Source organism: Ceratotherium simum, chromosome 29 (genome assembly GCF_057802395.1).
Source record: "Ceratotherium simum simum isolate JZ-2026a chromosome 29, ASM5780239v1, whole genome shotgun sequence".
NCBI classification, from domain to species: Eukaryota; Metazoa; Chordata; class Mammalia; order Perissodactyla; family Rhinocerotidae; genus Ceratotherium; species Ceratotherium simum.
Window position 1 is genome coordinate 35,904,732 of NC_141928.1, and position 27,168 is coordinate 35,931,899.

Genomic DNA, 27,168 nt, shown 5'->3' on the forward strand with positions numbered 1-27,168 from the left:
AGTGCTTTCCATTTGTTCATTTAGTCATTCAGCCATTCATTCGTTAACCACCTACATCGTGCCAGGTATTTTTGGTGGAGGGGGAGGGCTTGACAGTAAACAAAATAGACCAAAAAAATCTGTCCTAAAGGAGCTTACAATCTAATAGGAAAAAGAGACAGACAATAAATAATAAGTAAAATTGATCACTGAGATGGAGCAAATAAAACACAGGAGGATGTTTTGGGTGTGTGAGGGGAATGGAAGGAGGGCTTGCACTTTTGAATAGGGTGGTTGGGGGGCCTCGTTGAGAAGGTGCCTTTTGGGCAAAGGCCTGAGGGAGGTGAGGGAGGGAGCCAGATGGAGGGAACAGCCAGTGCACAAGCCCTGAGGTAGCACCATGCCTGCGTGTTCGGGGAGGAGCAGGCCAGAGCAGAGTGACGGAGAGGAAAGACGAGACAGGCGAGAGACGCCGCGGGTCGGGTGGGGTGCCCCGCCCGTACAATGTGGAATCCTGTAAGTTTGTGAGGGAGGTGCTGTTTTTATTCCTCTTTTCCAGTTAAGACAACAAAGAGATGAAGTAACTTGCTGAAACAGTGTCTCACAGAGGAGCCTGGGCTGTTGGTCGAGGGCAGCGGGAGCCGTGGAAGGCTTTTGAACAGAACAGGGGCATAGCTGGATTTGCATGTTGGTGCGATTCCTCTGGGGTACGGAGAGGAGGCTGTGGAAATAGTCCAGGCCTGGGGTGTGAGGTTGGACGCGGGCAGAGGACCTGCTGAGCTTGGTGCCAGGGGTGCGGTCAGGGGTCCGGGCCAGGTGAGCAGGAGGGGGAGGAAGGCAGGCTGGGCTTGGGCTTGTTTAACAAACACTTGATAGCGTTTCTTATGCTCCAGGTACACCTGAGATCTTAGATACATTGACCCATTCAGTCCTCAAAGCAATCCACAGGATAGATCCTGTTACTTATTATTACTCCCATCTTTTCAAATGGGTGTATTGTATGTAAATCATATCTCAATAAAGTTAACTTACAAAGAAAGTATACTTGTTTTTTTCTATTATAAATACTTGGTGAATAATGGAGAATTTACAAAAAGACAGGAAAACAGACAGAAAATAAATTACCCACATCTCTTTTCATCTCGGACAATCAATATAAAATTTTTGGTGTATTTACTTTCAGTCTTTTTTCTGTTTTTATCCCTATTTTACAGAAGAGGACACTGAGGCCTAGAGGTTGGGCAGCTTGCCCAGGGTCATACATTTGAAACCATGTCATCTGGCTCATGTCCAGGGTCTTGATCGCTGTGCTGTGCTGCCTGTAGGCAAACCCCGCCATGTCGGAGTTGGTGGGCTCCACTGAGAGACCCCCCACCCCCACGCCCCCCATCCCAGCATCATTTCACAGACAGGGAAGGTGAGGCCCAGGGAAAGGCAGGGCCTTGCTTAGCGTCTCTCAACAGTTGGGAGCAGATACGTGAGGTCTCGTTCTAATAAGAAGAAATAGGGAGCTGAGAACCTGTGCAGGGTTGATGTGACAGCTGCTTCCAGCCTGGCCTTGAGCCCGGAGCTTGCAGGGTGCTGGCAAGTGGGGTGACCCTGCCCATGGGGAGTGCTGGGGACGGCCAGGCAGGCCTGTGTTCCCTGGGCCCAAGAGCCTCATCCCTCCAGCCGGCCCTGGGTGGGAGGCGGCCAGGTGACAGGAGGGAGAGTTTAGGGCCTCGCCAAGTCTGCAGGCCCCTGGGAGTTGTCTCTTGTACTTTGACTGTGCATTTATTTCTGGCTCTGGTGCCAGCAAACTCCTGGGGCCGCCTGCTGCCAGGGATGCAGCCCTGGCTTCCAGTCCTGGCACAGCCACTGGGGGAGCCTTGGGCTGGGGTCTTTCCCACCCCACCTGCAAAGTGGCATCATAATGGTGCCAGCTGCAGGATCGAGTGACATGTAGGTGGCAAGTGCTGGCCCGGGGTGTGGCCCACGGGGTGCTCAGTAGATGGCCGACCACGGCTGCTGTTCCTGAGGCTACCCTGGGACCTGGCCCAGGCTGGGGGGTTGCGCCTGCCCCAGCCAGAGCCCCCTCCACAGCGCTGCCCCTCCAGGTGGGGCCCAGCCAGCGCAAGAGGAGACGGAAATGCACCTCGGGCAGTGGCTTGGCGCCCGAGATCACAGACCACAGGGGACGCGGTGGAACGAAAGGAGCCACACTTCCGAGGAGGGAGACCTGACCCGGCCTTGGACGTGCTCTGTAGGCAAGTCCTGTCCCTTGCCTGTGCCCCTTGTCCTCCCCCGTAAAGTAGGGAGAGTATTTCCCACTGTAATAATCAAAACGCTCTTCTTCCTGGCGGCCGTCTGTTGAGGTTTCTCTGCGCTTGGGGAGTATGGACGGAGATAAGCAGACCCGTCACTGCCTTCAGGGGCGCACAGCCTGGTGGGGGCTCCGGTGCTGAGAGGGAAGCCCAGGAGCTGTGGGCCCTCAGGAGGGGCCTCTCACCCAGTCTCGGGTGGGGCGCGGGTGGGGAGGCTCCCTGGAGGAGGTGATGCCTGAGCCGGGTTGTTGGTGAGGTTTGGAGTCGGCCAGACTCTGAAGGGGAGGAGAGCCAGGGAGGTAGTTGGGGAAATCGCCCCACCTCTCTGAGCCTCGGTCTCTTCCCCCGTGAAATGGAGATAATGAAGACCTGCTTTGCTTAATTTATAGGGTGGTTGTGAGGTTCCAAATTGGATAAAGAGTATGGACACGCTTTATGAGCTATAAAATGCCGCCACCTGCTCATTGTTGTTTATTGTGATGTCTGGAGCCCCCGGGGGTTAGGGAACTACCGGCTGGCGTCTGGGTCTGGAGAACGTTTAGTCTGTTCTGAAAGGCCTACAGTCCAATCCAGCAGGGACAAACAGCTGCCGTTCACCTCACACGGACTGAAGAGTTCAAAAGTATTTCTGGGCTGCGGTGTGGCTTTGCTCAGAGGGGGCCCTGAGGGCAGCCATAACCCCATCACAGCCCTGTCCCGAGGAACGGGGGACCAGTGTCTGCAGAAACCCATCAGGCCCGAAGCGCTGCCTGCTGGTCAAGGCTGGGCACTCTGGGCAGGCCTCGGGGACCTGACAGAGGGGCTGTGGGGACCGGCCAGGTGAAGGCATGGAGGACGGGGAGCACCATGAGGTCCCCGAGAAGAAGCCAGTCTGCGTAGAGAGAGGTCTGCGATGTTGCATTATCTGGAAAAGCAAGGAAGAGAGCAGTGTGTGTGGAACAAGCCTGTTTGGGTTTGAATATGAGAAAAGACTATATCTACACCCAGGTAAATATAGAAAAGTATTCAGACACACATCCAGCTGGTTGATTATCACTAGATGGCAGAATTTTTTCTTTTGTCTTTTCTATAGTTTGAGATTTTTATATGCGATAGACATTTTATTTCTATAAAAATTTGGCTATGTGTACATATTACATATAATAATAATGTAGACAGTATGATAATCCGGCCAGTCTGAGGTCACCAGGCTGGAGGGGTTAAAGACGCACTGGGGCACAAGGACCTGGGTGAGGCCTGGGTGACATCCCAGTGCTGGCCTTCCGGAACAGTTGAGAGCAGAGTCCAGGGACGGCTGACACAGGAGGCGCAGTGAGGAGAGGTCTTGGGGGGTCTCTGGGTGCGTCCCTGGACTCTCTCCTTGGGACAAAGAGGGGAGTTTTAAGTGGCTGCCAGCACAGTCAGCGTTGTGACCAGACTGCCCCCAAAGCCGGGGACTGCAGGCTGCATCAGGAGCATAGTGTCAGGGCCAGAAAGAGAGGGTCTCGCTGTGATCTGGGCCACCCCGAGTGGGACTGGGACCACCGGCCCAGATCCAGAGGGCCACCAGGCCAGGGAGGGCCTGTGCCTCCAGCTTCCCTGATGCTTCAGGGTCCCGCCTCCGTGGGCCAGACCGCAGCAGACCCCCCATGTTCTTGGTCTGTGGTCCCCGAGGCTCCTCAGACCTTCCCACCTCTTTAGAGGAAGTAGAGAAACTGAGCTACTGCCGTATTTCACTGAAGGTGGGCACCGTCTATTGTGAGACGTACCATCATTTCATAATCCATTAAGAAGGAAGAAACGGCAGACAAACTATCATTATCAGTTGCATCCCAGTCTCAGAGTGGTTAAAATGTTAAAAACTGTGGGTCTTGGAATCAATTAGATATGGCATGTGACAGGCCTCTTAATGTACATTCACTCATTTTATCCTTATAGCAGACTCGTGGCTAGAGAGTCTTATCCTCTTTTTACAGATGAGGAAGTGAAGGCCCAGGGAGATTAAGTGACTTTTGCAAGGTCACACAGCCAGTAAGAAGTAGGCTGGGGGGCCGGCCCAGTGGCGTAGTGGTTAAGTTCGCGCTCTCCGCTTCAGTGGCCCGGGGTTTGTGGGTTCAGATCCCACGTGAGGACCTACGGCACCGCTTGTCAAGCCACGCTGTGGCGGCTCCCCACATATAAAGTGGAGGAGGATGGGCACGCATGTTAGCCCAGGGCCAATCTTCCTCAGCAAGAAGAGGAGGATTGGCAGATGTCAGCTCAGGGCTGATCTTCCTCACACACACACAAAAAAGCAGCAGAAGAAAAGCTGGGACTTGAACCTGCACTAACTAGGTTCCACCGCTGTTTCCTCGTCCAGCCCCACAAAGGAAGGGCTCCTGCGTCCTGGCCCTGGGGAAGAAGAGAATGTTCACACTGCAGAGTAAACACATGCCAGTTCAGAAATGCCCCAGTGGACTGGTCATTAAACGCCCGATGCTCTGAGTCACGGGGGAGGCCTGGAAGACGGCGGGGAGATAATGGGCAGGAAGGAGCTTTCAAGCTTGTTGGCTGGGTCATTAGCCTCATCCTTGTTATGACTGTTACCGGGAGTAGGTTGGCCTGTGGCCCACCCTGGAGAGAGACAGCAGAGACCTGCCCCACACGGATAGTCCCAGAACCTCACCCACACTGGCCCGGTCATTCATGCCTTAAAAAGTTATTTTTCAATTTAATTTTTTGAATGGGATCTCTGTTGGTGAATTGACCACTGTCTGCGTGAGAAGCAGAGCTTGGTGCTGGGGGTACAGAGCAGAGCAAGATAGACACCAGCACTGCCCTCGTGGGCTCCCAGGCCACAGGGGAGGTGGGAGTAATCCTAGAGCCCCCAGCATCTGGAGCAGCTGTCCAAGGGAGGAGAGAGGGCGTGAGGGCGTGCAGAGCAGAGAAATGCGCTAGTCCAGGGTCACTGCCGAGGCTGTTCTGAGGGCAGGACTTTTGAGCTGAGTTCTGAAAGATGAGTAGGGGGTAGTCAGGTGAGGGTAGGGAAGGGGCCATGCTGGACAAGAGAAAGCCTCTGCAAAGGCCTTGAGGCTGGAGGAAATGGGCCTTTAGGGAATGAAAAGCGCTGAGTGTCTGCAGCTCTGATCCCCGGTCAGGGTGAGGCTGGAGGGGTGGAGTGGGCAGACCCTTTGGTCCCTGGAGCCATGGCCATGGAGTGGGTGCTCAGATTTGCATCTTTTGAAAAAGTCAGGGTCAAGACGGTTGATGGCTGAGACTAAGTGACCAGGTGAGAGCAGGTGGCAGCAGTGGGGGAGGAGCTCAGTGGGTGGTTTGAGGGATGTTAGGCAGTGGGGGTGGATTACTGATGGAGGGGGAGGCCACGTGGGCCACCCCTGGGGTCCGCTTGCCTGGCAGTATCCCTCACAAGGCCGGACTTGCAGGGGGAGGGGTGCTGGGGCAGAGAAGCTGCAGTGGGAGAGGCCTTCCCCCCGTTGGTACTGCCTGTTCTGCCCTGGGTTTGTCCTTGTTTCTCCCCAGCAGGACTCAGAGATCCTGGTTCATCCAGCATGAGGGTTTTGCCAGATGCCGTGGAAAAAAGCCAGTGTGGGGAGGATTTTAGGGTGTTGCTAGGAGTGAGGTGATGGCCCATGAGCTGGTGGGAGGAAAGAGTGGGGGAGAAGGAGGCAGACTGTGGGGAGAAGGTGGGGGCGGCCCATGAGGGACGTCCTCACGGGTGAAGATCTGCGGGAGGGGGGCCTGGCCTGATGTCCCAGGTTTTGGGACCAGAGACTGCCATCACGGCGTGTGGATGTCGCATGGCCCGGACGCCATCCCCCAAGCTCGCCTTTCAGAAGAGCTGGAGCTGAGCTTGGCTGCAGAGTCGAGGCGTCGCCACATGGGTTGTGTTGTCCTGGAGAGGGTCTCTGGTCCAGGGCTCTCTCCTTGGGCCTGAACCTGTTTTTATTGATCCATCGGGGGTGCTGACAAAGGCCTGTCACATCTGGCAGGTGACAGGAAGCTGGAGGTAGGGAGGATGTGGTCAGCCAGAGGGTGCTTGATTTAGTGACTATGGAAGCAGGTGGAACTTTCTCCCATGATGACAAAGTGCAGGTGTGGCCAAAAGGAGGGATGACTGAGGTCAAGGAAAGGAGGCTATTTGGAGATGAGATGGTCCTTGTACAGAGGGGCAACTGAGGCCGGAGAGGCTGTGGGACTTGTCTGAGGTCACATAGCCAGGAAGTGGCTCTCCCAGTATAGCACTGTGGGTTCCAGGTTTCAGGCGCTGGCTCTTTTCCTGAATCTTCCTCTGGAGATGAGAACACAATGCGGCTGAGTCTACAGCCCGGGAGGGGAGTTGTAGCCAGCGAGGGGATGCATGGGAATGCGTGCAGGAAGACTTCCTGGAAGAGGGAGCATCTAAGCTGAGTCTGGTGGCAGCTGGTAGCAGAGCGGTGGGGAGGGGTTATTGGCAAAGGAACAGCACGAGTGAAGGGCTGCCGGGAGGAGTCGCACCGAGCCTATTTGGGATGCGAACGTACGGTGGGGTTTGGCTCAGTCTAAGGGGAATGGTGTCAGGTACCGGCCAGATTCTGAGCATGGAGGTGGCAGCAGCCCGTCCTGGCAGGGGGAGTGTTTTATCACTGACACCGTTTAGAATTGCAGGCACATCGTGATAATAAAAAGTCAGACTTTCAGTTGATTTTATTGTTTTTAAGTTCTCTATAGAAAATGTACCCCCTGTTGTCTGCACCCAAGCTAACCGCTCACCTCCCACTGTCAGTGTCCCCCCACTTCCCCCCCCCCGCCCCACCCCTCTTCTTGGTTTACTCCTGGGCCAGACCTCGGCTTTGAACACCTGGCTGAGAAGCCATTGGAAGTTTTGCAACAGGCGATGCTGCCGTCTCATGGAAGCCCAAGTGGGGCTCAGCTCAGGAGAGGTGGGGGGCAGGGATCAGGAGGACAGCCTGGATGAGGCAGGAAGGGCCTGGGAGATGGGGAGGATTGGAGCAGGGGGACTAGAGCCATGGGGACAGGAGCAGGATTCCAGGCCTGTGCCTCAGAAGGCCCAGGCCCCGGGTCCCCAGCTGCCCACCACCACTCCAGGCCCCGGGCCGGCTCATCCTGGGTACCGCTGGGTGGCACGGGCTCCAAGTCCTGCAGTGCCCAGGGCTGTGGTTGGCAGGCAGAGGCAGCATCCTCGGGCTCTAGGGGCACCCCAGATCTCACCCCCCTAAACAGAACCTTCCAGAGTGTAAGGACAGCAGTGACACCCCTCAGGGGTTCCTTCCCAGCCCACAGATGTTTATGGAACCTCCTGGGCACTCAGACAACAGCCTGAGAGCTGGGTTTGATGAGACCCATTTCACAGATGAGGAAACTGAGGCTTCAGAGTGAATCCCAGAACCGTGGCCTGCTGCTGGCCGCACGTCCCCCGTCCTGATACCATTTGTAACCTCTGCCGAGATGCACATCTCTCTGCCGCCCACAGCCACCGTCAGAGCCAGCGGGGGACTTCCAGAGGGCCAAGAGGTGCAGGGACCTGCCTGCGGCCCAGTAGGAGGGCCAGTACGGGGCTGGACGGTGGTCAGGCCCCGAGGCTGCCGTGTCAGCATCAGGCACTGGAGGTCTGCGTTCTCTCCAGGCTCTGCCACTGACCAGCCAGGTGACCTTGGACAGGTTACATCCCTTCCTGGTCCTTGTTTCCTCCCCTGCAAAGTGAGGGGGTTAGACTAGATGATCTCTACCATCCCTTGCAGCCTGAAAATCTGCCCTGGGAGTCTCCCCATCTTCTATTCTGGTGGCCTCCAAAGTGAGGATTCGAGACACTCATTGGGGTGCAGGAAAATCATCTAAACAAGAAAACAATTCAGCTTTGCTCACATTTGCCAGGTGTAGACACTCTCCCCAGTCAGAGTGTCAGCTTCGTGTCATGTGTCTCCAGACGTCTCTGGAGAGAAGGGATGACAAGACAAGGACACCCTTACTCTGGTCTGTTTTTGGCACTTTATCCCAATTAATAAATCTGGTTAATTAATCCAGGTTAATCCAGACTGATTAATCCAGATTGGATTTATGGATTATATTAACCAGTTTTAACTAAACCAACTCGCACAAAATGGACAAGTGGTTTTAGAAGATTCCTACCAGAACACTGGGTTGTTAGTAGTTCTAATAATGTGGTACATGCGGACAAGACAATGGGAGAATTAACACTTGGGTTTCCAGCGTGATCACTTCATCAGCCACAAGACAAGGAAAAAGACAGTGACAAGCTAGTCAAGTCTGACAAGAAGTAGCCTAAGATCTTTTTTTTAATTTGGGGACACTATTTGAGATACAGATTTACAGTCACTCTGGTTAATGATGACTCTCGCCTCGTGTGTGTGTTGTGCCTTGTGGCTTCTGACGATGGTTCCTCATATATACTATAAAGTACTGGGGAGTGAGCTCGGTTCTTTTCCCTTTGGAAGGAGTCAATTATCAAAACTGTTTGGGTCCCGTGCTCTAGCCTCCTGGTCTTTTCCGTGCTGTTGCCACTTCTGACACACCACCACGTTTGTGATCAAACTTTGTACGAGTGAGGTGCCGTTTCTCCATTTTTCTACCCATTCCCAGGGCAGAGACCCCATGGCTCCCTCTAGGCCCACAGAGCCCAGCACGGGGTCTGTCTCCAGCTGGGGACTTGGAAAGAGTGGGTTGAGTTGCTGTGCCCAGTTGACACTTCCCTCATGGGGCTGCTGGTGCTTTGCTGGCCTTTCTAGCAGCAAAGACTTGAGGTCTGTCTTCTCTCCTGACCCGAAGAAGCCCTGTCTCTCTCAGCCTAAACCATACTCCGGAGAAACACAGACCACCTTTCAAAGGTCTGAGCCCAGGAGGGCCCAGCTAGGGTAAATGCCCTCCGGCCTCGCAATTAGAAGACCTTTCCTCCCCAGCTACCTTTGGAATTTGTCACTCCGGGAACAGCAACACAGATAAGGAACAAAATATTTGGTACCGTATCCAGGCTCAGGATAAAAGGACACTTTGTTCCGTGTCTGAGAGGACTCTCCTGGGCTGGGGGTCCATAGACCTGGATTCTGTTCCTGGTTCTGCCCTGTGTGGGTAGGCAGGCTGACTCAGTTTCCCCTTCTGCGCCCCATGATCTCTTGGGGTCTGGCCAGTACTACTGTTGTATGATGTGAAGTCTGAGATCTTTTGGGGGTCCCGCTCTGCTGAGTGGTTCTCAGCCCCCATCTGGAGGGTTTGGGTATGGTCTGGGCTCCAGACAAGGCGAGTGATGGGGACAGCTTGGAGCATTACACGGAGGCAACCAAAATGGGGAGAAGATGGGCCGGCCCCGTGGCTTAGCGGTTGAGTGCGCGCGCTCCGCTGCTGGCGGCCCGGGTTCGGATCCCGGGCGAGCACCGACACACCGCTTCTCCGGCCGTGCTGGGGCCGCGTCCCACATACAGCAACTAGAATGGATGTGCAACTACGACATACAACTATCTACTGGGGCTTTGGGGGAAAAATAAATAAATAAAATCTTTAAAAAAAAAAAAATGGGGAGAGGATGAGAAACTGAGTCATGCAAGAAACTCCCCAAGCTGGGGCGGAGCCATGCTGGGGGCACACGGTCAGGGGCCTCAGATCTCTGGAGGGCTGTCGTGGGGCAAAGGCAACGGATGTGGTTGGTGGGGCTCCAGGGATGGAGACAGGGCAGTGGGGAAATGACCGATTTCCGCTCAGCAGAAGGAGGAAGTGTGACGGTTGAGCTCTTCAGGGAAGGGGAAGGGGTAAGTTTCCCATCGCTAGAATGGTACAAACCGGGGCCGTCAGACTTTTCAGACAGAATGATGTGGAAAGGGGGGTGGAGAGCTGGGCTGGATGCCCATGGGGGTCCCCAACCCTGGCGGTCCTGGGATAGTGTATCTGTTTTTTGCCCACAGACGTAATAGGATCATTTGAGAGAGGGAATGAGTGGGTCTGGCTGAGAATTAGATTAGACAAGAATTAGAGCCTTAGATTCTAAATCAGCACTAAGGGGGCGGGGAAGGACACATGCTTTCTCTGTTTCCCTCAGTTAATGGGGCTTTGATGCCCCCAGCACAGATAATCCCCCATCCCTGGGGGCCACTTAGGTGTCACCACTTCCAGGAGAAAGGAAGGACATAGACACTTGGTGCTTCTGGTTTAATCTGTTCAAAGTCCTTATTCATTTTTGCTAAATGTTCATTTCAATCCATTGATACAGGTAAATAGCTTAGAACAGGGCCTGACTCACCATGAGTTCTCACTTGAAGTCACTATTATTACTGATTTTCACTTGATCTTGCATTTACCATGTGCCAGGTGGTGTTCTAAGTGCTTGTCACATATGAACTCATTTGCTGTCACCATCCCATGTTGCACGTGAGAAAACCTGAGGCCTACGGAAGTGGCCTAGCCTGCCCGAGGTCTCGACCCAGCTGGTGTGTGGTGGGGCTGATGTCTGAGCCTGGCAGGCCGGTTCCTGACCACGTCTGTAACCACTGCTCTGCTCCCTCTTGATGTGGTCATATCATATAATAAAGAAACAGAGCACCTTTGCCTCCATTCTCCCTTCAGAGCCTCCCTAAAGCCTCAGGAGGGTGACAGGCAGCCATGCACATTCTCAGTTTATGGTGGGGGCCCAGAGAGGGACAAAGACTTGAGCAGGTCACACAGCATACAGGAGCAGAGCAGACTGGAGCGGGGCCTGGTCTCAGAACATCTGTGTATCTTCCCTGCTCAGAGCAGGGCTCCCAGCTGAAGCCGGGGGGAGTACGTGCTGGTTAGTGAAGGCATGGCTCCCTCAGGTGCCCTGGCTTCACCGGGAGGAGCCGGAGTCAGCTCCACAGAGGGACAGCGAGCCAGAGGGACGTGGGTGGGAGAAGGTCGTCTGGGCCCATCCTAAAGGTGCCTGGGGGCGTGGTGAGGATCCTCACCCCGTCTGCTGGAGGCCGGGGCAGAGAAGGGCCTGACTGGCCAGGAGCAAAAAGGTGAGCAGTCGGGGGAACCAGCCTGCCCGCCCAAGTCACGTCAGGCCCGACTGTCAGGCTGGGGGCAGGAAGGGTTAAGAAGAAGCAGCGGCTCCACGGGGAGAGTGTGGGGAAGCAGAGACGGGCCGCGGAGGCGAAGGCCTGCAGGAGAGCTGGGCGCCCGTCTGGGTGCTGCTATGTCTTCTTTTATTGTGGTAAAATTTATAGAACATAAAATTTACCATTTTGGGGTACGGTTCTGTGACATGAAGTACGTTCACACTGTTGTGCAACCATCGCCACTATAATTTTTAAATTTCGACTTCAGAGTGGGCTACTCTGTTCTTTAATGGTTTTGCTTCGTGTATTGATGAAGAGTGTGTGTTCAGTGCTAAAATGTCATGTTTGACAAAAAAATCGTATTTTTTTTTATTTGATTTTTTTGATACACACAGCTTTCCCCTGGCAAGCCCTGCCCTGAGGCAATTTAAGTGAATAAACTTACTGAATCTTTACGACTGCCCTGTAAGGTAGGTTCTGTTATTGGCCCCAGTTTACAGATGAGGAGACCGAGGCACAGAGAGGTTTGGTATCTTCCCCAGATGCCTCTGTGGCTCCTGTCTGGGCCCACTGGTTGCCACCATTCATTGAGGACCCACTGTGTGCCAGGCTGGATGCTCTGTTCAGCTACTTGCCCCATCTCACAGCAACCCAGCGAGAGGTAGGTGCCATGTGGGGCCAAGAGTTAGAGAAGGTGAGTCTGGGTTTGTATCCGGGTCTCTGACTGTGAAGCCCGTGTCTTGACCACCTGCCCTCTATGATGGCGAGGCTGTCCTGGGAACACCCGCCCGGTTCTTGAGTGCTGGCCTGAGCCCACGTTTATGTACTGAGAAGAATATTCGCGAGATAGAAAGCCAAGGATCACAGCCCCAGTGGCCCTGAGTTAGGAAGTGATTGTGTGCTCATGGAGCCTTTGGAGGACGGGTTCCTGCCGCCTGCTAGTTATGTCACCTCAGGACAGTGCCTCCATCACTCTGAGCTGAGCACAGCTTGCTGCATCCATGAAATGGAGAGAATTCTCCTCACCCCAGGGTGGACATGAGGAGTGACTTGAACGCTGAACGGGCAGGCCTCTGTCGTAGAGCAGGGCTGTAGAGCGGTGGCTCTCAGAGTGGTCCCCAGACCAGCTGCATCATCGACACCTGGGAACCTGGTAGAAATGCAGATTCTCAGGCTCCGCCCCAGACTTGCTGAATCAGAAACTCTGGGGTGGGCCCAGCAATCCAGGTGTTAACCAGCCTTCCAGATGACTCCGATGGCACTCAAGTTTGAGACCTACTGTCGGAGAGCTTCATGCAAAAGGTACATGAGATATTGTTCCCAGTCTTCGCAGAGTCAGCGTGTGGGCAGGAGTGCCTCTTCAGCCTGGGGCTCGAACATCTTTCCGGTACTCTCCATCCTCAGCTGGGCCTCCTGCCCTCCCTGGCCTGTAGGCCCAGTCTGAATAGACGGTTTGGCAGAGCTCAGGGAGGCTGGCAATGGGGAGAAGGTGGCCTCGCCATCCTCTCCTGGCAGCTTTGCAGACGCTACCTGGGGAATGGGTGAGGGCTGAGCAGTGGCATTTATCTCCAGGTTAATAAGCAGGTGAGGGAGAAGCAGGAAGGAATTTCCCATCGCCCTCCCACGTGTGCTACTGGGCGAGGAAATGGAGTGTGGGCTGCCCAGGCGCTTGCAGGGGCGGGCAGGCCGTCAGTCGTATCTGGGGGGATATGGGTTGAAGGATGAAAGGAAACTATTTTCTGATTAAAAACCCCAACTGCTGAGGTGTGGCCCAGGACTGAGCCTGTAGGCCAGCCTCCCTGCTCGGTCACTCTCTCAGAGAGCTGAGATCGCGAGCGGCGGATCAGGCCCTGACTCCTGGTCAGCAGACCCACCTGCTCTGCGCTCTTCCCTCATCACTCATGCTCTCTTCCTTCTGGGTCCAGACGGGGAAGGCCTCAGGGTCCTCCTCCCTCTGCTCCCCGTGCTCCACAGCCCCTCCAGCCGATGGGAGCTGGGTGTGAAACGAAACCCACTTATTTCTTTCTTAGACACAGGCCCAAAGTTGAGGAAAGAAAATACTTTCCCAGGCCAAACGTTCTGACCACCTAATGGCAGGGGCTGACTCCACTTCACTGTCATGACTCCGCACCCCTGGTCACAGCTTGGACGCCTCCCGGAGTCTCCAGTGCCAACTCCTTACCGGCGCTCAGAGCCTCGGCCGGCCACCTTTCCAGCCGCAGCCCCCGTTGCTCCCCTGCATCTGCCTAGACCCAGCCAAACTGGGCCCTTTCCGATCCCTGGATATGCCTCTTGCTTCCCCCTGCCTCACCGCATGCCCTCGCTCCCCATCAGCACTCCACCAGACACCGCGGTGCCGCCAGGCGTGGCTTAGCACCGGGCCTTCCACCTGCAATGCCTGCCCTACTCAGCCGTTAAGGCCTGGCTCAGACATACCCTCCGGGCAGCCACTCCCGGGATTCCGTCTCCCTGCTGCAGCCCTGGGCCCTGTTCGCCCTGAACTGAACTTGCGGTTACGTGTCGGCCTCTCCCATCAGTCTGAGCTCCTGAGGGGCAGAGGCGCCTGCCAGGGTCGTCCTCGCCTCTGCCCCACTGCGCCCAGCACAGGCGAGGCTCCGGGAGGCCCTGATGATGCTGTTTCAGCTCTCTCTGGGCCCAGGTCCCTGCAGCAGGGTAGGTGAGTGCTGACTTGTGGGTCTGAGGTGGGGGCCCCCTGACAACAGGATGTGGGCCTCTGGCCAGATGCCCATCCCAGGACTGGGGTTGTGGGGCTGCAGCCCTGCCTCCAGCTCCCTGTGGAACCCTGAGCAAGGCACTCTCCCTCTCTGCTGCCTCAGTGTCCCTCTCTGTCCAAAGACAGACCCAGAAGCTCTGCCAGGGAATGGATGGTGAGCGGAAGTGGAGCCTCCAGATTTTCGGCCTCCTGGAGATGTCTTTAGAAAGCCCCCGGTGACCCTTGTCTCTCGAAACTCCGAGATAAGGAGATTGTGGGGCAATAAATCTGCGTGGAGTTTTGCTCAGGGCCTGATTTGGGGGACTAATCAGGAAGCAGCCCTGTCCTGTGCCCCCGAGGGCGGGGTAGGAAGGGCACCAGGAAGGGCTGGGGCAGCTGCCAGGCAGACAGCTCCGTCACCCTGGCGGGGCCCGGGGCCCGGAGCGTCCCCACAGGTGTGCGGGGCAGGAGTCTTACCTGCCTGAGAAGATAGACCCTGACGGGATGAGATCTGCCCGAGGTCCTGGAGCAAGTTGGCGTCAGAATTAGGACTCTTCAGCCTGACTGGCGTTATGCTTGCCATGGAAGTGACCAGCCCAGCCCCCAGCTCCTGCTGCCCGGAGCGGCGTTCAAGGGAGGCTGGCGGAGTGAGTGACAGCTCGGTCCAGGTCAGTCTCCTCTGGATGCCCGCCTGTGGATTGGGCCTGAGTCTGGGCAGAACAGAAGAGGAGGAGCGTTTGGAGTTGACCGTCCAGTGGGTGGATGAATGGGTGGGTGGATGGGTACATGGATGGATGGAGGAAAGAAGGAAGAGACACAGGTAGCACGAAGGGAGGAAGGGAAGCGAGCATCCATTAGCTGAGGTCTTACTTGGTGCTAGACATGTGCAAGGTATTTTACATCCATGATCTCGTTTGATCCTGGGCAAGACCCTGTAAGGTAAATATTAGGGTGCCCTTTTACAGATGAGGATGCTGAGGCCCAGAGACAAATGGAGGTCCCGGATTTGAACCTGGTACCTCCTCTTTCCTTGCCCCGGGCTACCTCATAGGATAGAGAGAATTCAGGCCAGCAGCTGGGGAAGCTCCCTGGTGGTTGTTCTATTTGGACCCCAGAAGGTAGAGTGAGAGGTGGGGCATCCTGGAGCCCAGCCAAGTGCCAACCATGGACTCATCTGGGCTGACTGGGCTCTAGGCAGAGAGAAGGAGTGTGAGCAAAGATGGGGTGCCTGGGAAAACACTCTGCTTTAAGGGGCGAGCAGATAAACCAGTTTGGCTCAAAGGGCAGGTCTGTGGAGATGAGAAGGTGGTCAGGGGGAATGTGGGGGCCTCACAACCCACGTCCAGCAGAGGGCTTTATCCTGAGGACAGAGGCGACCTGGGGTGTGTCTTAAGGGAAATGACAGAGTCGGGATCGGGGCAGGATAGGAGGCCTGGGCTGGCTAGGGGTAAAACGGAGTCACCGAGAGGAAAGGCTGCCCAGGCCTTGCATGGCTGGTGGGGGCAGGGGAGTATAGAGAACAGGGGGGCCATGGGGCAGGGGAGGCCACCATCTCAGGAGGTGCCCTGCCCCTCCGCAGGCCGGCCCGGCTCTGGGCAGTGTCAGATGTCAGGAGAAGGCGCTCCCTCAGGCCTAATCTCATCAGGAGAAAAGAGGCATTTTCTTGGCTCTAGCTGACTCAATCTGTATTTCCTGTGGGCCTGCGGGGAGGCATCTGTGTTGGACCAGGAGGACCAGAGAGCTGGAGGAGGGGAGACGGGCAGAAGCGGGGGACAGAGAGACCTGGAGACGGGGCTGCTTGATTTGCTGGCTGCAGGGTGCCTTCACTGCTGATAAAGCCCGGTGATGGAGGCCTGGCAGGGGGTCCCCAGGCAGCAGTGTTCTCGTTTTCCTGCGAGGGCTGTGCTAACGGAGAAAACCAAAGGGCTTTCCCTGCCCTTCCTCCCCGCGCCCCGCCCCTACCATGAGCCCAAGTGCCCTCAGGACAGGGCTGAGCTGGGCTGCTGGCCTCCCCCTGGAGAGGCCCGCCACCACTCTTTTTTTTTTTTTTTTTTTTAATTGAGGTCACATTGGTTTATAACACTGTGTAAATTTCAGGTGTACATTCTATTTCAGCTTCTGTGTAGACTGCGTCGTGTTCATCACCAAAAGTCTAGTTTCCCTCCGTCACTGTGTACATGTGCCCCTTTACCCCTTTCGCCCTCCCCCCACCCTCTTCCCCTCTGGTAACCACCAACCTGTTCTCCGTATCTGTGTGTGTGTTTGTTTATCTTCCACATATGAGTGAAACCTCATGGTGTTTGACTTTCTCTGTCTGACTTATTTTGCTTAACATAATACCCTCAAGATCCATCCGTGTTGTCATAAATGGCACAATTTCATCTTTTCTATGGCTGAGTAGTATTGCATTGTATATATAGACCACATCTTTATCCATTCATCGATTGATGGGCACTTGGGTTGCCTTCACATCTTGGCTATTGTGACTAATGCTGTGATGAACACGGGGGTGCAGATATCTTTTCGAATGAGTGTTTTCATGTTCATGAATACCCAGTAGTGGGATAGCTGGATCACATGGTAGTTCTGTTCTAAGTTTTTGAGGATCTCCGTACTGTTTTCCATGGTGGCTGCACCAGTTGGCACTCCCAGCAGCAGTGGATTCAGCTGCTTCTTGACCAGCGGGGATCGTCGTTGGCTTTTCACGTGTGCGTCTGTCCCTCCTGGCACCGTGCTGAGCACCGGGCTTAGAACTCCATGCCCAGCGGGCTGCTTTGCACTTTCTGGTTTGGGATTTTTATGCAGGGCCCTCGGCACGTACCTGTTGCAGGCTAAATCAAATCTTAGTGTCCTGTAAACACTGAGACCACAACACTCTTAACAGCAAACATTTTGTTGAGCGCTAAGTATGCATCCAGCATGGCCCCACGTGCTGTGTGGATTATCTCATTTAATCACCAGGGCAGCCCTGTGAGAGAGCGGGACTAAACAGCTTGGCTTCGAATTGCAGCTCAGCCACCCACTAGCTGTGTGATTTGGGGCAAGTTACCTAACCCTCTGTGCCCCAGTTTTCTCATCTGTAAAAATGGGGTGCTAATAGTACTTATGGGATTGCTGTGAGGGTTGAGTTAGTACATGAAACATACTTCACACCTAGTAAGCAATGTAAGTGTTAGCTATTATTTGTTTCTTATTACGCCTGATTTTGCTGGTAAGGAAATAGACACATTAAGTGACTTGCCCACAGTCACACAGGTGTGAGGGACATGTTGTGTAATGACACTGTTTAATTGGGTACCCAGGAGCCACGTGTGGCTGTTGAGCACTTGAAATGTTACTAGTGCGACTGAAGAGCTGAGTTTTTCATTTTATTTCATTTTAACTTTAGAAGCCACTTGTGACTGGAGGCTCCCGTGTTGGACAGAGCTGGTGCCTGGGTCCCACACCCGGTGTCTGATTTAAATGATTCTAGTGCACATTCAGAGTTGCAAACCACAGCCCTGGGCTTTCGCAGCCTGTCAAACTCATGCCATCTCATCTCCCCTGCTCTCGGCCACTTCCCCGAGCAGTGTACACACGTGGAGGGCAGTGACTGGCCTGTCGTCTCTGCCCATCCCTGCCCCGACACGGGGCCCGGCACAGAGTGAGCACTGAGCCAGGACTCCTGGATGCTGGCTGGTGACTGAATTAAATCATTCACCTCTCTTTACAGTCCTTGGATTTTTCTGCTTTGAAATGTTCTATTCTCTGGTTCAGGATGTTGGGCTCTTTAAGAAGTCAGTTCTAGAGCCTTCTCTTTCACAGGCAAGTTGTCAGAGTCAAGGGTACTAGTGACTTACAGTAGAATTGTTGCGTGTAAATCAGATGAAAGTTTTCTGGAGATGTCTGTGGTAGGATGACCGTGTCCCTTTTTGGCTGGAACTTTCCGGATTTTAGTACTGAAGCTCCTGCATCCCGGGAATACTCCCACCCCCCACCCCGGGGAAATCAGGACAATTGGTCACTCTACTTCTGTGGAGGAAAACAAGGCCTCTTCTGGCTTTGAAGGAGGGAAGAACACCAAGACTGTGCAGTGAGACTCCGAGGTCCCAGGTCCCTGGGTCCCACCTCAGACAACACTTCAGGGTCACTCGAGACCCTTTTGCTGGGCTGTGGAGGACAGAAATAAGGCCCACGTCTTGGGCCAAGAAGTGACAGCTAAACTGGGACCTGGCCTCAGAGGAACAGAGGGGACTGTGGATAAAATTCGTACCGGGGAGAAGTGGTGAGCCCTGTGGTCTCTTCTTCCCGCCTGGCGGGAAAGGGGGCTCCACAGGAAATGGCTGGTGAAGCGGGGACCTGCCTTGACCTCTGATGGGCCTCGGCTTCCTGAGCCAGACTTCCCACCCTCTGCTGGGGCGTCAGAGGCCCCATAAGGATTCAGGATGAGTTAGAAAGGAGCTTTGCTGTGGAGTTTGGGGTCGAGGCCGGGATCAGGATAAACTCTCTGATGGATCATAGTCGTCCAGGATTGGAGTCGGGGGAGGGATCCATGATGAGGTGTATATTGTGTTAATTCCTGGTCTTTGGAGATCACCTTCAATTAGAGCGTCGTGTACTCGCACAGTAATGTTTTCTCGTTTTTTAAAACTAGGAGACTTGTGATTCTGATTTCTCTCCATTAACTGCAGCTGACATACGTGTGGTGGGTCAGACTCTCAGGAGGACGTATGGGGACAGCTCCCTGACCACAAGGTCAGGTTTTAAGAGAAAACATAAAACTCTAGATATTAGATGTGGAACCACAGACTTGCAAAGTGACCATCATAGCCGCAGTGCCAGGCTCCTGCCCATTCTGGGCGTCATAGACCAGATCAGGTAGCTCCAATCTTTCCCCGAGGCCGGAACAGCACAATTAATGAATAACCTTTTCTGCTGCTTTGTGCCACACCCAGTGTGGGTTCGGTTTCAGCCACCCTGCAGCTAACCCTTGGCCTGCAGTGATTCAGGGCTGGGCTAGGAAGACAGCCTTTGGGGGCAGGAAAGTCTCCATGTCTCTCTGTCTCTGTCTCACACATGAGAGAGGAGCACGTGGCAGCAAGAGGGGCATCTGGACCAGCTCTTGGCTTCTGCCTCCCACCTCCACTGCTCCTACTGATAGGATCTTGGTCAAGTCACTTCCTCTGCACCAAATGGAGACAACAGTCTCCGGGACAGTAAGGGATGGCACAGGCAGCGAGCCATTCCACCGTCAGACATTAAGAAATAAACTCAGTAGGATGTTAAACCCAGAGATGACTAACTCCTTTTCGGGGGCAGGGAATTCACAGCCCTCAGAGCCTAATCCCGTGGCATCAGGCCCGCTAAGCATCCGTGAGATAGCAGCAGAATCGATGCCACCCCCTGCTTTGTGCCCCAGCAGGCTGGCCCGCCACGCCTGAGAAGGTCTGCTATGGCTTTGATGTGGGCCCAGCCGGATGGGACCGGGCAGGAGAGGACAAGTGGCATGAAGTAAACCTGGCCAGGATCAGCCGTTCTGGCCCATCCCATGGGCGAGGGCCTCGCAGTGCAGAGGGCCCGCTCTGGTCTGCATTTCCAGGCAAGCGCCTGCTTGTGGGGAAAATACAAGCGTTCTCTGAACTGCCAAGTCCTTAAACCCGTGCACGCACTGATACACACATGCACGCATGTGCACGTACATGCACAGATGCAGTGAAACACCAAACAGATGTACACCTGTGTGCACACCGCAGGAGTACCTGGACACATATGGACACCCTGATGAATGCGGTGCTTATGCACAGACTTGCACACACAGTGCACACAGATTTGCACAAACTTCACCCGCATATGTGCACGCACACTCCCATACCTGGGGGCAAAGGGAGAGACGTCCCACCTGGCTTGGTGCCATCCCATCCCCCACTTCTGTAAGTTTCCCTGCATGGCAACAGGTCTGGAAGGACCTTGGCAGTGGAGATAAGGTGCTGGGGCGGGGAGGGGTGCGGAGAGGAGTTTGGGGCAGGGGGGCAGAAGCTCATTATGTTCACGCTGCTCCTCAGCTAGCCAGCTGCCTCAGTGGAGGCCAGCAGCCCCCTTTCTGGAGGGCACCCGCTTAGCTTCCTGCACCTCGTTTTCCTCTTCTGTAAAGTTGGGGTGTTGATGGTCATGATACCTCCCCCTCAGGGCCAAGGCAGGATCCAGGGTGTGATGGATGTGAAAGAGCTTTCGTCATCATGGGCATTATCTGCAGGAACCTGGAGCTGGAGGCTCCGGAGACAGAGCTGTTCAGCTCCTGGCTCCGCCACACACCAGCTGTGTGACCTCAGGAGGTTTCTTCGCTTCTCTGCCTCAACCTGCATCTGTGATGGGAGCAGGGCAGCACCTGCCTGTCAAGTTCACACGGGGGAGCACTGGAACGGTGCCTGGCACGTAGCAGGCGCCCAGAAACTGAGTTGTTAGTGCCATGGAGGTGACTGTGAGCTCGAGGAGAGTGGTGGTCCAGGCCTCTAGAGGCCCCCTGACTCCTCCTGGCGGAGAGCCATCCCTCAGGAGAGGGGCCAAGCCCTAGGCTGTGAGGGGAAAGTGCTGGGGGGGTGGCCCGAGGGGCCAGGACTGTTGATGAGGGTCAGGTCGTGTTGATTTCATGGGCGCCGAGGCTGGTTGGTCCCACCTCTTTGGTTTTTCACTCACGTGTCCCCTCCTCTCCACCCTCTCTGCCCTCCTTCAGCCCAGGCGACCATCAGATGCTCACCCGGTCCCCCCTTTCTTCCTCGGCAGTCAGAGGAGTCCTCCTAGAGGTGGAGTCTGGTCCTCCCGCCGCCCTGGTTTAGTCCCTGCGGCAGCTCCCGTGCCCTCAGAGCCGAGCTCTGTTCCCCGGCTCTGGGGTGATCTGGGTCCTGCCTCTTCGCCCCTCTCTGCCCTGCAGGCCTCCTGTGCTCTGGCCACACCCAGCACAGGCGGCCATCTGCCAGCTACCACTGGCTAGTTCTGCACGGGGCGGTGTATTCGTCAGGACGGGTAGGCTGTGCTCTGTAACAAATAACCTGACCATGTCAGAGGTTCACTCTCCAAGTTTACTTCTCTGTCACGGTATTTGTCCAACATGAGTCAGTGGGGGGAGGTGCTCTGTTCCGCACAGTCCCATGGGGACCCAGGATGATGGAAGCTGCACCATCTGGAACACGTGGCCTTCACATCCCTTCAGCCAAGGACGAGAGTCCTAGAGGGTCACAGTCCAGGCCACAGCCTGGAAGTGGCACACGTCACTCCCGCCCCTGATCTTCTGGTTAGATCCTACACTGTGGCTGCCTGACTCCACGGAGGCTGGTCGTGGAAGAGCAATGGAATGTCTGATGAGCATCACCATCGGCCACAGACAGGTCCCCCTTCCCCACACTGCTGCCCAAGGTGAGGCAGGGTTGGGGGACCTAGAGCTGAGCCTGCTGACTTGCTCCCCACTTTCCCGTCCTCAGCCCAAGGCCAAGGCAGCTCCTCAGCTGCCACCTAATGGCCAGGACCCTAGGGAGGTCATTGTCCTTGCTGTTCTTTTCTAAGATGACTTTTAGGACCCATTTCTCTCAGGACTCAGTGCAGAGAAAAGCTGTGCTGCTGCTTAGCAAGCGGTGGCCTTCATCCTACAAGACACTGACTAAATCCCTTTCTGGTTATGTTTCCCTTGTTGAATTGACCACAGGGAAGCTTGGACCCAGATCCAAGGCCCACCGTCGCTGTGTGGAGGACCTGGAAGCACACATTCCGTAGCTTAACTCCCCCCACCTTTTAGGAATCTCTTTTTGTTGCTGCATTTCCTTCTGTCCCCATTTCCTCGCCATGCCTTTTCCATTTCCTTCTATCTTGGGTTCTCTATTTCTGTAAGGCTTCTTACATCCTTTCTGGAATCAGATGGACGTGAATTAGTCAGTCAGTCCCTGCATTCTGTGCTGCTTCCTGGAGCTCTGGCAAATGCAGCCAGGGTTCTGGGCAAAGCTCCCAAAAGGAGAGTGGAAATATCTGAGCTTCACAGGACGACCCGCCCCTGTGAGGCCGATGGGCTCCCTGATGCTGTGTAAACGGCTGATCACTGTCACCTCCTGAGGTCAATAGTCTAACCTTGTGCCTTGGTTTTTTGTTTTTTGGGTTTTTTTTTTTTTTTTTTTTTGGTGAGGAAGATCAGCTCTGTGCTAACATCTGCCAATCCTCCTCTTTTTGCTGAGGAAGACTGGCCCTGGGCTAACATCCGTGCCCATCTTCCTCTACTTTATATGGGACGCCGCCACAGCATGGCTTGACAAGCAGTGCATTGGTGCACGCCCGGGATCCGAACCGGCGAACCCCAGGCCACCGAAGCAGAGCGCGTGCACTTAACCACTTGTGCCACTGGGCCAGCCCCCTAACCTTGTGCCTTTGAACTGAGCACAGAGGAGAGCTGAGGGGCTGGCCGCCCAGGCTGGGCAGGCGCCTTCTTTGTCCTGACCATGTGGGTGCCCAGCAAACATGCTTTCCCCTGGGAAGTTCCTGGGGCGTGGGGTGGGCGTTCAAGGAGCAGAGCCCCAGGCCTTTCTTTGAGGAACCTGCAGGCTGGTAGAGAAGATGAGAACAGACACAAACTCCGAATCAGGGTGGTGTCAGGGACCTGAGGGCAGAGAGGAGGCAGAGGAGAGCAAGATCCCTGCTACTTGGGGTGTCAAGGAAGCGGGGGGGGATGTAGGGCTAGGGGAGGGGAGTATTTGGACTTGTGGAGATGAGTACAGGCGAGAGGAGGATAGGAAGGGCAAGACAAGCAGAGGGAAGGGCAAGGGCAGAGGCCCAGAGGACTCGAGATGCAAGAGCAGGTGTAAGGGAAGCTGGGTGCTGTTCTTTACATGTAAGGCAATGTTAGCAAATAAGCAAGAGAAAGTGACTCTTGGAGTATGGTGGGGAGCGCAGCCGGCAGGGCCGGGATGCCGGCCTGAGCTTGGCCTTGGTTTTCAGGCCAGCAGTGAGTGGGGAGCATCGAAGGGCAATCTGAGGTGGTGAGGACTGCAGCCAGGCCTGGTGTCCAGAAGGACCCCTCTGGCCCACGTGGGGAGCGTGGATGGGAGAGCAGTGGGTCAGAGAGACTGGGGGCGGGGTTTGACTTGAGCAGCAGGGGGCCGAGAGGAGGCCACGTGGGATCCCCTGGTATTGTGCGTTGGGCTGCTGACAAGGCCTAGAGCCTCGTCACAGAGCCCTGCTCACCCCGCCAGCTTGTATTCTCTTCACAAGCATCACCCAATTTACATGTTTATACATGTAGGTATATATTTTTTTCTTTTTAACATCTCTCTGTAATCTTACTAAACAATATATAGTTCCCCAAACATTCCGTATTTGCTTCTGTCTCAGGGCCTTTGCTCACACTGTTCCATCTGCCTAAGATGCCTTCCCTCAGCTCTCCCTTGTCCTGCCTAAATGGCCCACTCCTACTCATCCTTCAAATCACAGCTTGCATGTCACTGCCTCTGGGAAGCCCTCCCTGACTGCCATGTACGAACTTCCATTATTACCTATAGTACACTGGGTCCCAGTGGCCCAGACTCCCCCATGGCCTCACTCCCAGGACTCTCTGCTCCTGTAAGTTTGGGCTCAGGCTTAGTCGCTCCAGACGCCCAGTGCCTGGTGCAGGGCCTAGTCCCACGGTGGTGCTCAGTAAATATTGAGTGAACAAATACAAGGCTGGATGAGAAGCAAGGGAAGCTCGAGATGCCTGGATGATAAGAGTGGTATTAGTTATTACTGTTGACCAAGGGGTCTTAATGTATCATCTAATTTAATCCTCCTGACAAGTCTATGAGACAGATACTTTCATCATCCCCATTTTACAGAAAAGAAAACTGAGGCTTCAGAAGTTAAGTCACTTGTTCACCCAGTTGGCAAGAGGCAGAGCTGGAGCCCAGGCCGGCTGGCTCCAGGGGACACAGTGTCGCCCGCTTAGCTGGGCCGAGCGGGGCGGGGAGGCTGGGCCGTCTGGTGAGATGGTGGACAGGGAGGGAATGTGGGAGTTCTCTCCGTGGATTTGCTGCCTTTTTGTGTCTGTACTTGCAGGGGTGGAAGGCAAACAGGTCAGCAGTGGTTACACACCATCTCACCGGGCCCGTAGACGCAGCCACAATTACAGCCTGTTCCTTTGGTTGCCCTTCGTGGCGTGTCACCGTCCACGTAGAGCCGACCACTGTGCTGGTCACGCCTCTTATCTGTTCTCGAGGTGAGGGCCCCTGTGTCCCGTGGTCAGGGCAGCGAGCCTCACGCCCTGTCTGTCCCCTGTCCCTGCAGATGTCATGGCACCCCCAGATCCGGAGCTCCAAGTTCCGCCACGTCTTTGGCAAACCCGCCAGCAAGGAGAACTGCTACGACTCGGTGCCCATCACCCGCAGCGTCCATGACAACCACTTCTGCGCCGTGAACCCCCAGTTCATCGCGGTCGTGACGGAGTGTGCTGGTGGGGGGGCCTTCCTCGTCATCCCCCTGCACCAGGTAAGGATGCCTGGGAAGCCCCAGGCACAGACAGCCCTCCGGAGGCCGCACAGGACAGAGGGAAAGCAGAAAGAGCAAGGTTTCTGGGCTTGTACGTAGGCTCAAGTCCTAGCCCTGCCTGTGACCAGCCACGTGACCTTGAGTGTCATTTCACCTCTGTGAGCCTTGGTTTCCTCATTGGGAAAAATATATCCTGCCTAGGATTTCACCTTCTAACTATTGCCTAGCTATTTCTAGGACCTCCCCTCCACCCCACTGCAAAACAGTTTACTCCAGAATAAAATATAATTTCTAATGCATTGCTGAGCTCACAAGACACTGGGGAAATCTCCAAAGCCAGCTCCTCTCACCCAAAAAGGAAACAAACCTTGAGCCAAAATCTAAGTCAGAGAGGTCAGCAGTAGGTGAACAGGAGGAACTGGCCTGTCCTGCAGGCACACGTGGACGGTGTGGGGAGACCGTACGCGTTTGCTGATATTGAATGGTTTTTGACCTGCCCCCCACAATGGCAGCTTCACATGGATTAACCTAAGAGCAGATCTTTTCAGGAGCCTGAGTCTCTGCCTTAAGGCAGAACCTCCTAGGGGATTAAAGGGACCCCAGGGTGGCTGTCCCAGGTTGCCTCTGGGTCACAGCAGAGGCAGACCTGAAGTGTCTCCAGAGGAAAACATTCCCAGTGTGGACAGGATTCCCACAGAAAAGATCAGGGAAGTTCATAATCAGAGACCACAAAGCATCTAAGCCACCACGAGTCAGAGTCAGCTGAAACAACAAATAGCAAACTTAGACCCTGAAAAGACTTTACAAGTTAAAATCATAAATGCAAATTTGAATCTCATAGACTAGGTTTTCTGATTCCAATGAAATTGAGTTAGAAATCAGTAACAAAAAATAAATTTTAAATTCCCATTCATTTGGAAATTTAAAAACATTTATAAATAACTTCTAGATCAAAGAAGAAATCAAAATGGAAACTTAAAAATACTTGGAACTGAATGATAATGAAATACATCACAAAACTTATGGGATGCAGGGAAAGTGCTGTTGCAGGGGAAATGTATAGCACTGCTGCTTATGTTAGAAAAGAAGAAAGGTGGGAAATTAACACCTAACCGTTCAACCTAAAAGTTAGAAAAGGAACAGCAGAGTAAACCCAAAGAAAGTTTGAGGAAGGAGATAGTAAAGAGCAGAATTCAGTGGAAGAGAATACAAAGGTAGATTAGAGAGGGTCAGAAGAGCCAAAAGTGGGCTTCTAGAAAAGACTGATAGACTAACCTCTGGAGAGATGGTGGAGAATAAAAGAGAGAAGGTGCAAATAACATCAGGAACAAAAGAGGGAACACAGCAGCAGAGATTCAAAGTATAATAGGATACTAACAGGAGCAACGTCATGACAGCGTATTTGAAAATGTTGACCATGTGGACACATTCCTACAAAATATGTAAGTACAGATTCAAGTAGAAATAGAAAGCCTGAATAGTCTGTAGCTATTTTAAAAACTGAGTAATAATCTCTTAAAGAAAACAGCAGAAAGAAAAGGGGAACCTTAGAGTGAGAAAGGATGTTTGCACAATAAACGTGACGAAGAGTTCATTTCCTCAATGTATAAAATGGACTAGGAAAAAAAAAAACAACCTGAACAGGTATCCCATAGCAGAAAAAATCCAAATAGTTGCTAAACATTTGGAAAAGTGCCCAACCTCATTCGTAAACCACAACGGGACACCACTACAACCACCAGATTGGCAAAAATGTAAACATCCAGCAATAGTAAGTGATGGCGAGGATATAGAGCAACATAAACTCCCAGACACTTCTAGGGGCGTGATAAGCTGGATAAACTGGGGACACACATGCTTTGGGAAAAAATGTAACAGTTTCTATTAAAGAGGAAAATACACACACCCTAAGACCAGAGATTCTGCTCCTGGGTGTACACCGTGCAGAAACGTGTGCTTCTGTGCACCAGAACACAAATACCAGATGTGCATGGGAGTGTTGTCCTTTCATCACAGAACTGCAGAAACTCAGATGTCCAAGAACTGAACAAATACATTATGGTATATCCATACTATGGAATATACACAGTCGTGAAAAGGAACAAGGTATGTATGCATACCACAACATGGATGAATCTTAAAGACAATATTGAAGGAAAGAAACCAGACAAATTACAAACTGTCTCATTCTATTTACCTAAAGTTAAAAATAGACTAAATTAAACTATACTTGAAGGGATACATAAGCAGAAAAATTTTAAAGAAAAGCAAGTAGGGGACTATCAAGAAAACCAGGATAATGGTTACCCCCAAAGGAGAGAGAGAGTTTGATTGGAAAGTGTCCATGGGGGGTCTCCTTTGTACTACTAATAGTTCATGTCTTAACCTGGGAGGGTGGCAGTTATATGGGTAATTTATTTTCCAACAATTCCTTAAGCTGAACATTTACATTTTATGCACTTTTTTGTATGTTCTCTTTCACAAACACACACATAAGGATGACACTGTGTCCATGTGGTTTACAGGCAATTTCCACATAACTTGCAACGAACTGATTATTCCAGTCTTTTGCAAACACTTCCAGAGGACAGGAAAAGAGAGACCGCTCCCCTCATTCTGTGAGGCCAGGGTAACCTTGATTCCAAGACCCGACAAGGACAGAACAAGAATGAAAAATCACGGGCCAGTCTCCCTCTAGAAG

The 27,168-nt window shown here is 53.7% G+C and overlaps 1 protein-coding gene across 4 annotated transcripts in view; it reads left to right on the forward strand.

The window, feature by feature from the left end:
• CORO2A (coronin 2A) overlaps window positions 1-27,168 on the forward strand; it is a 58,134-nt gene that overhangs the window by 4,086 nt on the left and 26,880 nt on the right. For all 4 annotated transcript variants that reach the window (XR_015548984.1, XM_087419426.1, XM_087419424.1 and 1 more), the window contains exon 2: window positions 24,267-24,467. Coding sequence is in view for 3 of the 4 variants with exons in the window: in XM_087419426.1 (XP_087275552.1) it covers window positions 24,267-24,467 (201 nt within the window). In the remaining variant the exon portion in view is untranslated. The remainder of the gene's footprint in view (window positions 1-24,266; window positions 24,468-27,168) is intronic.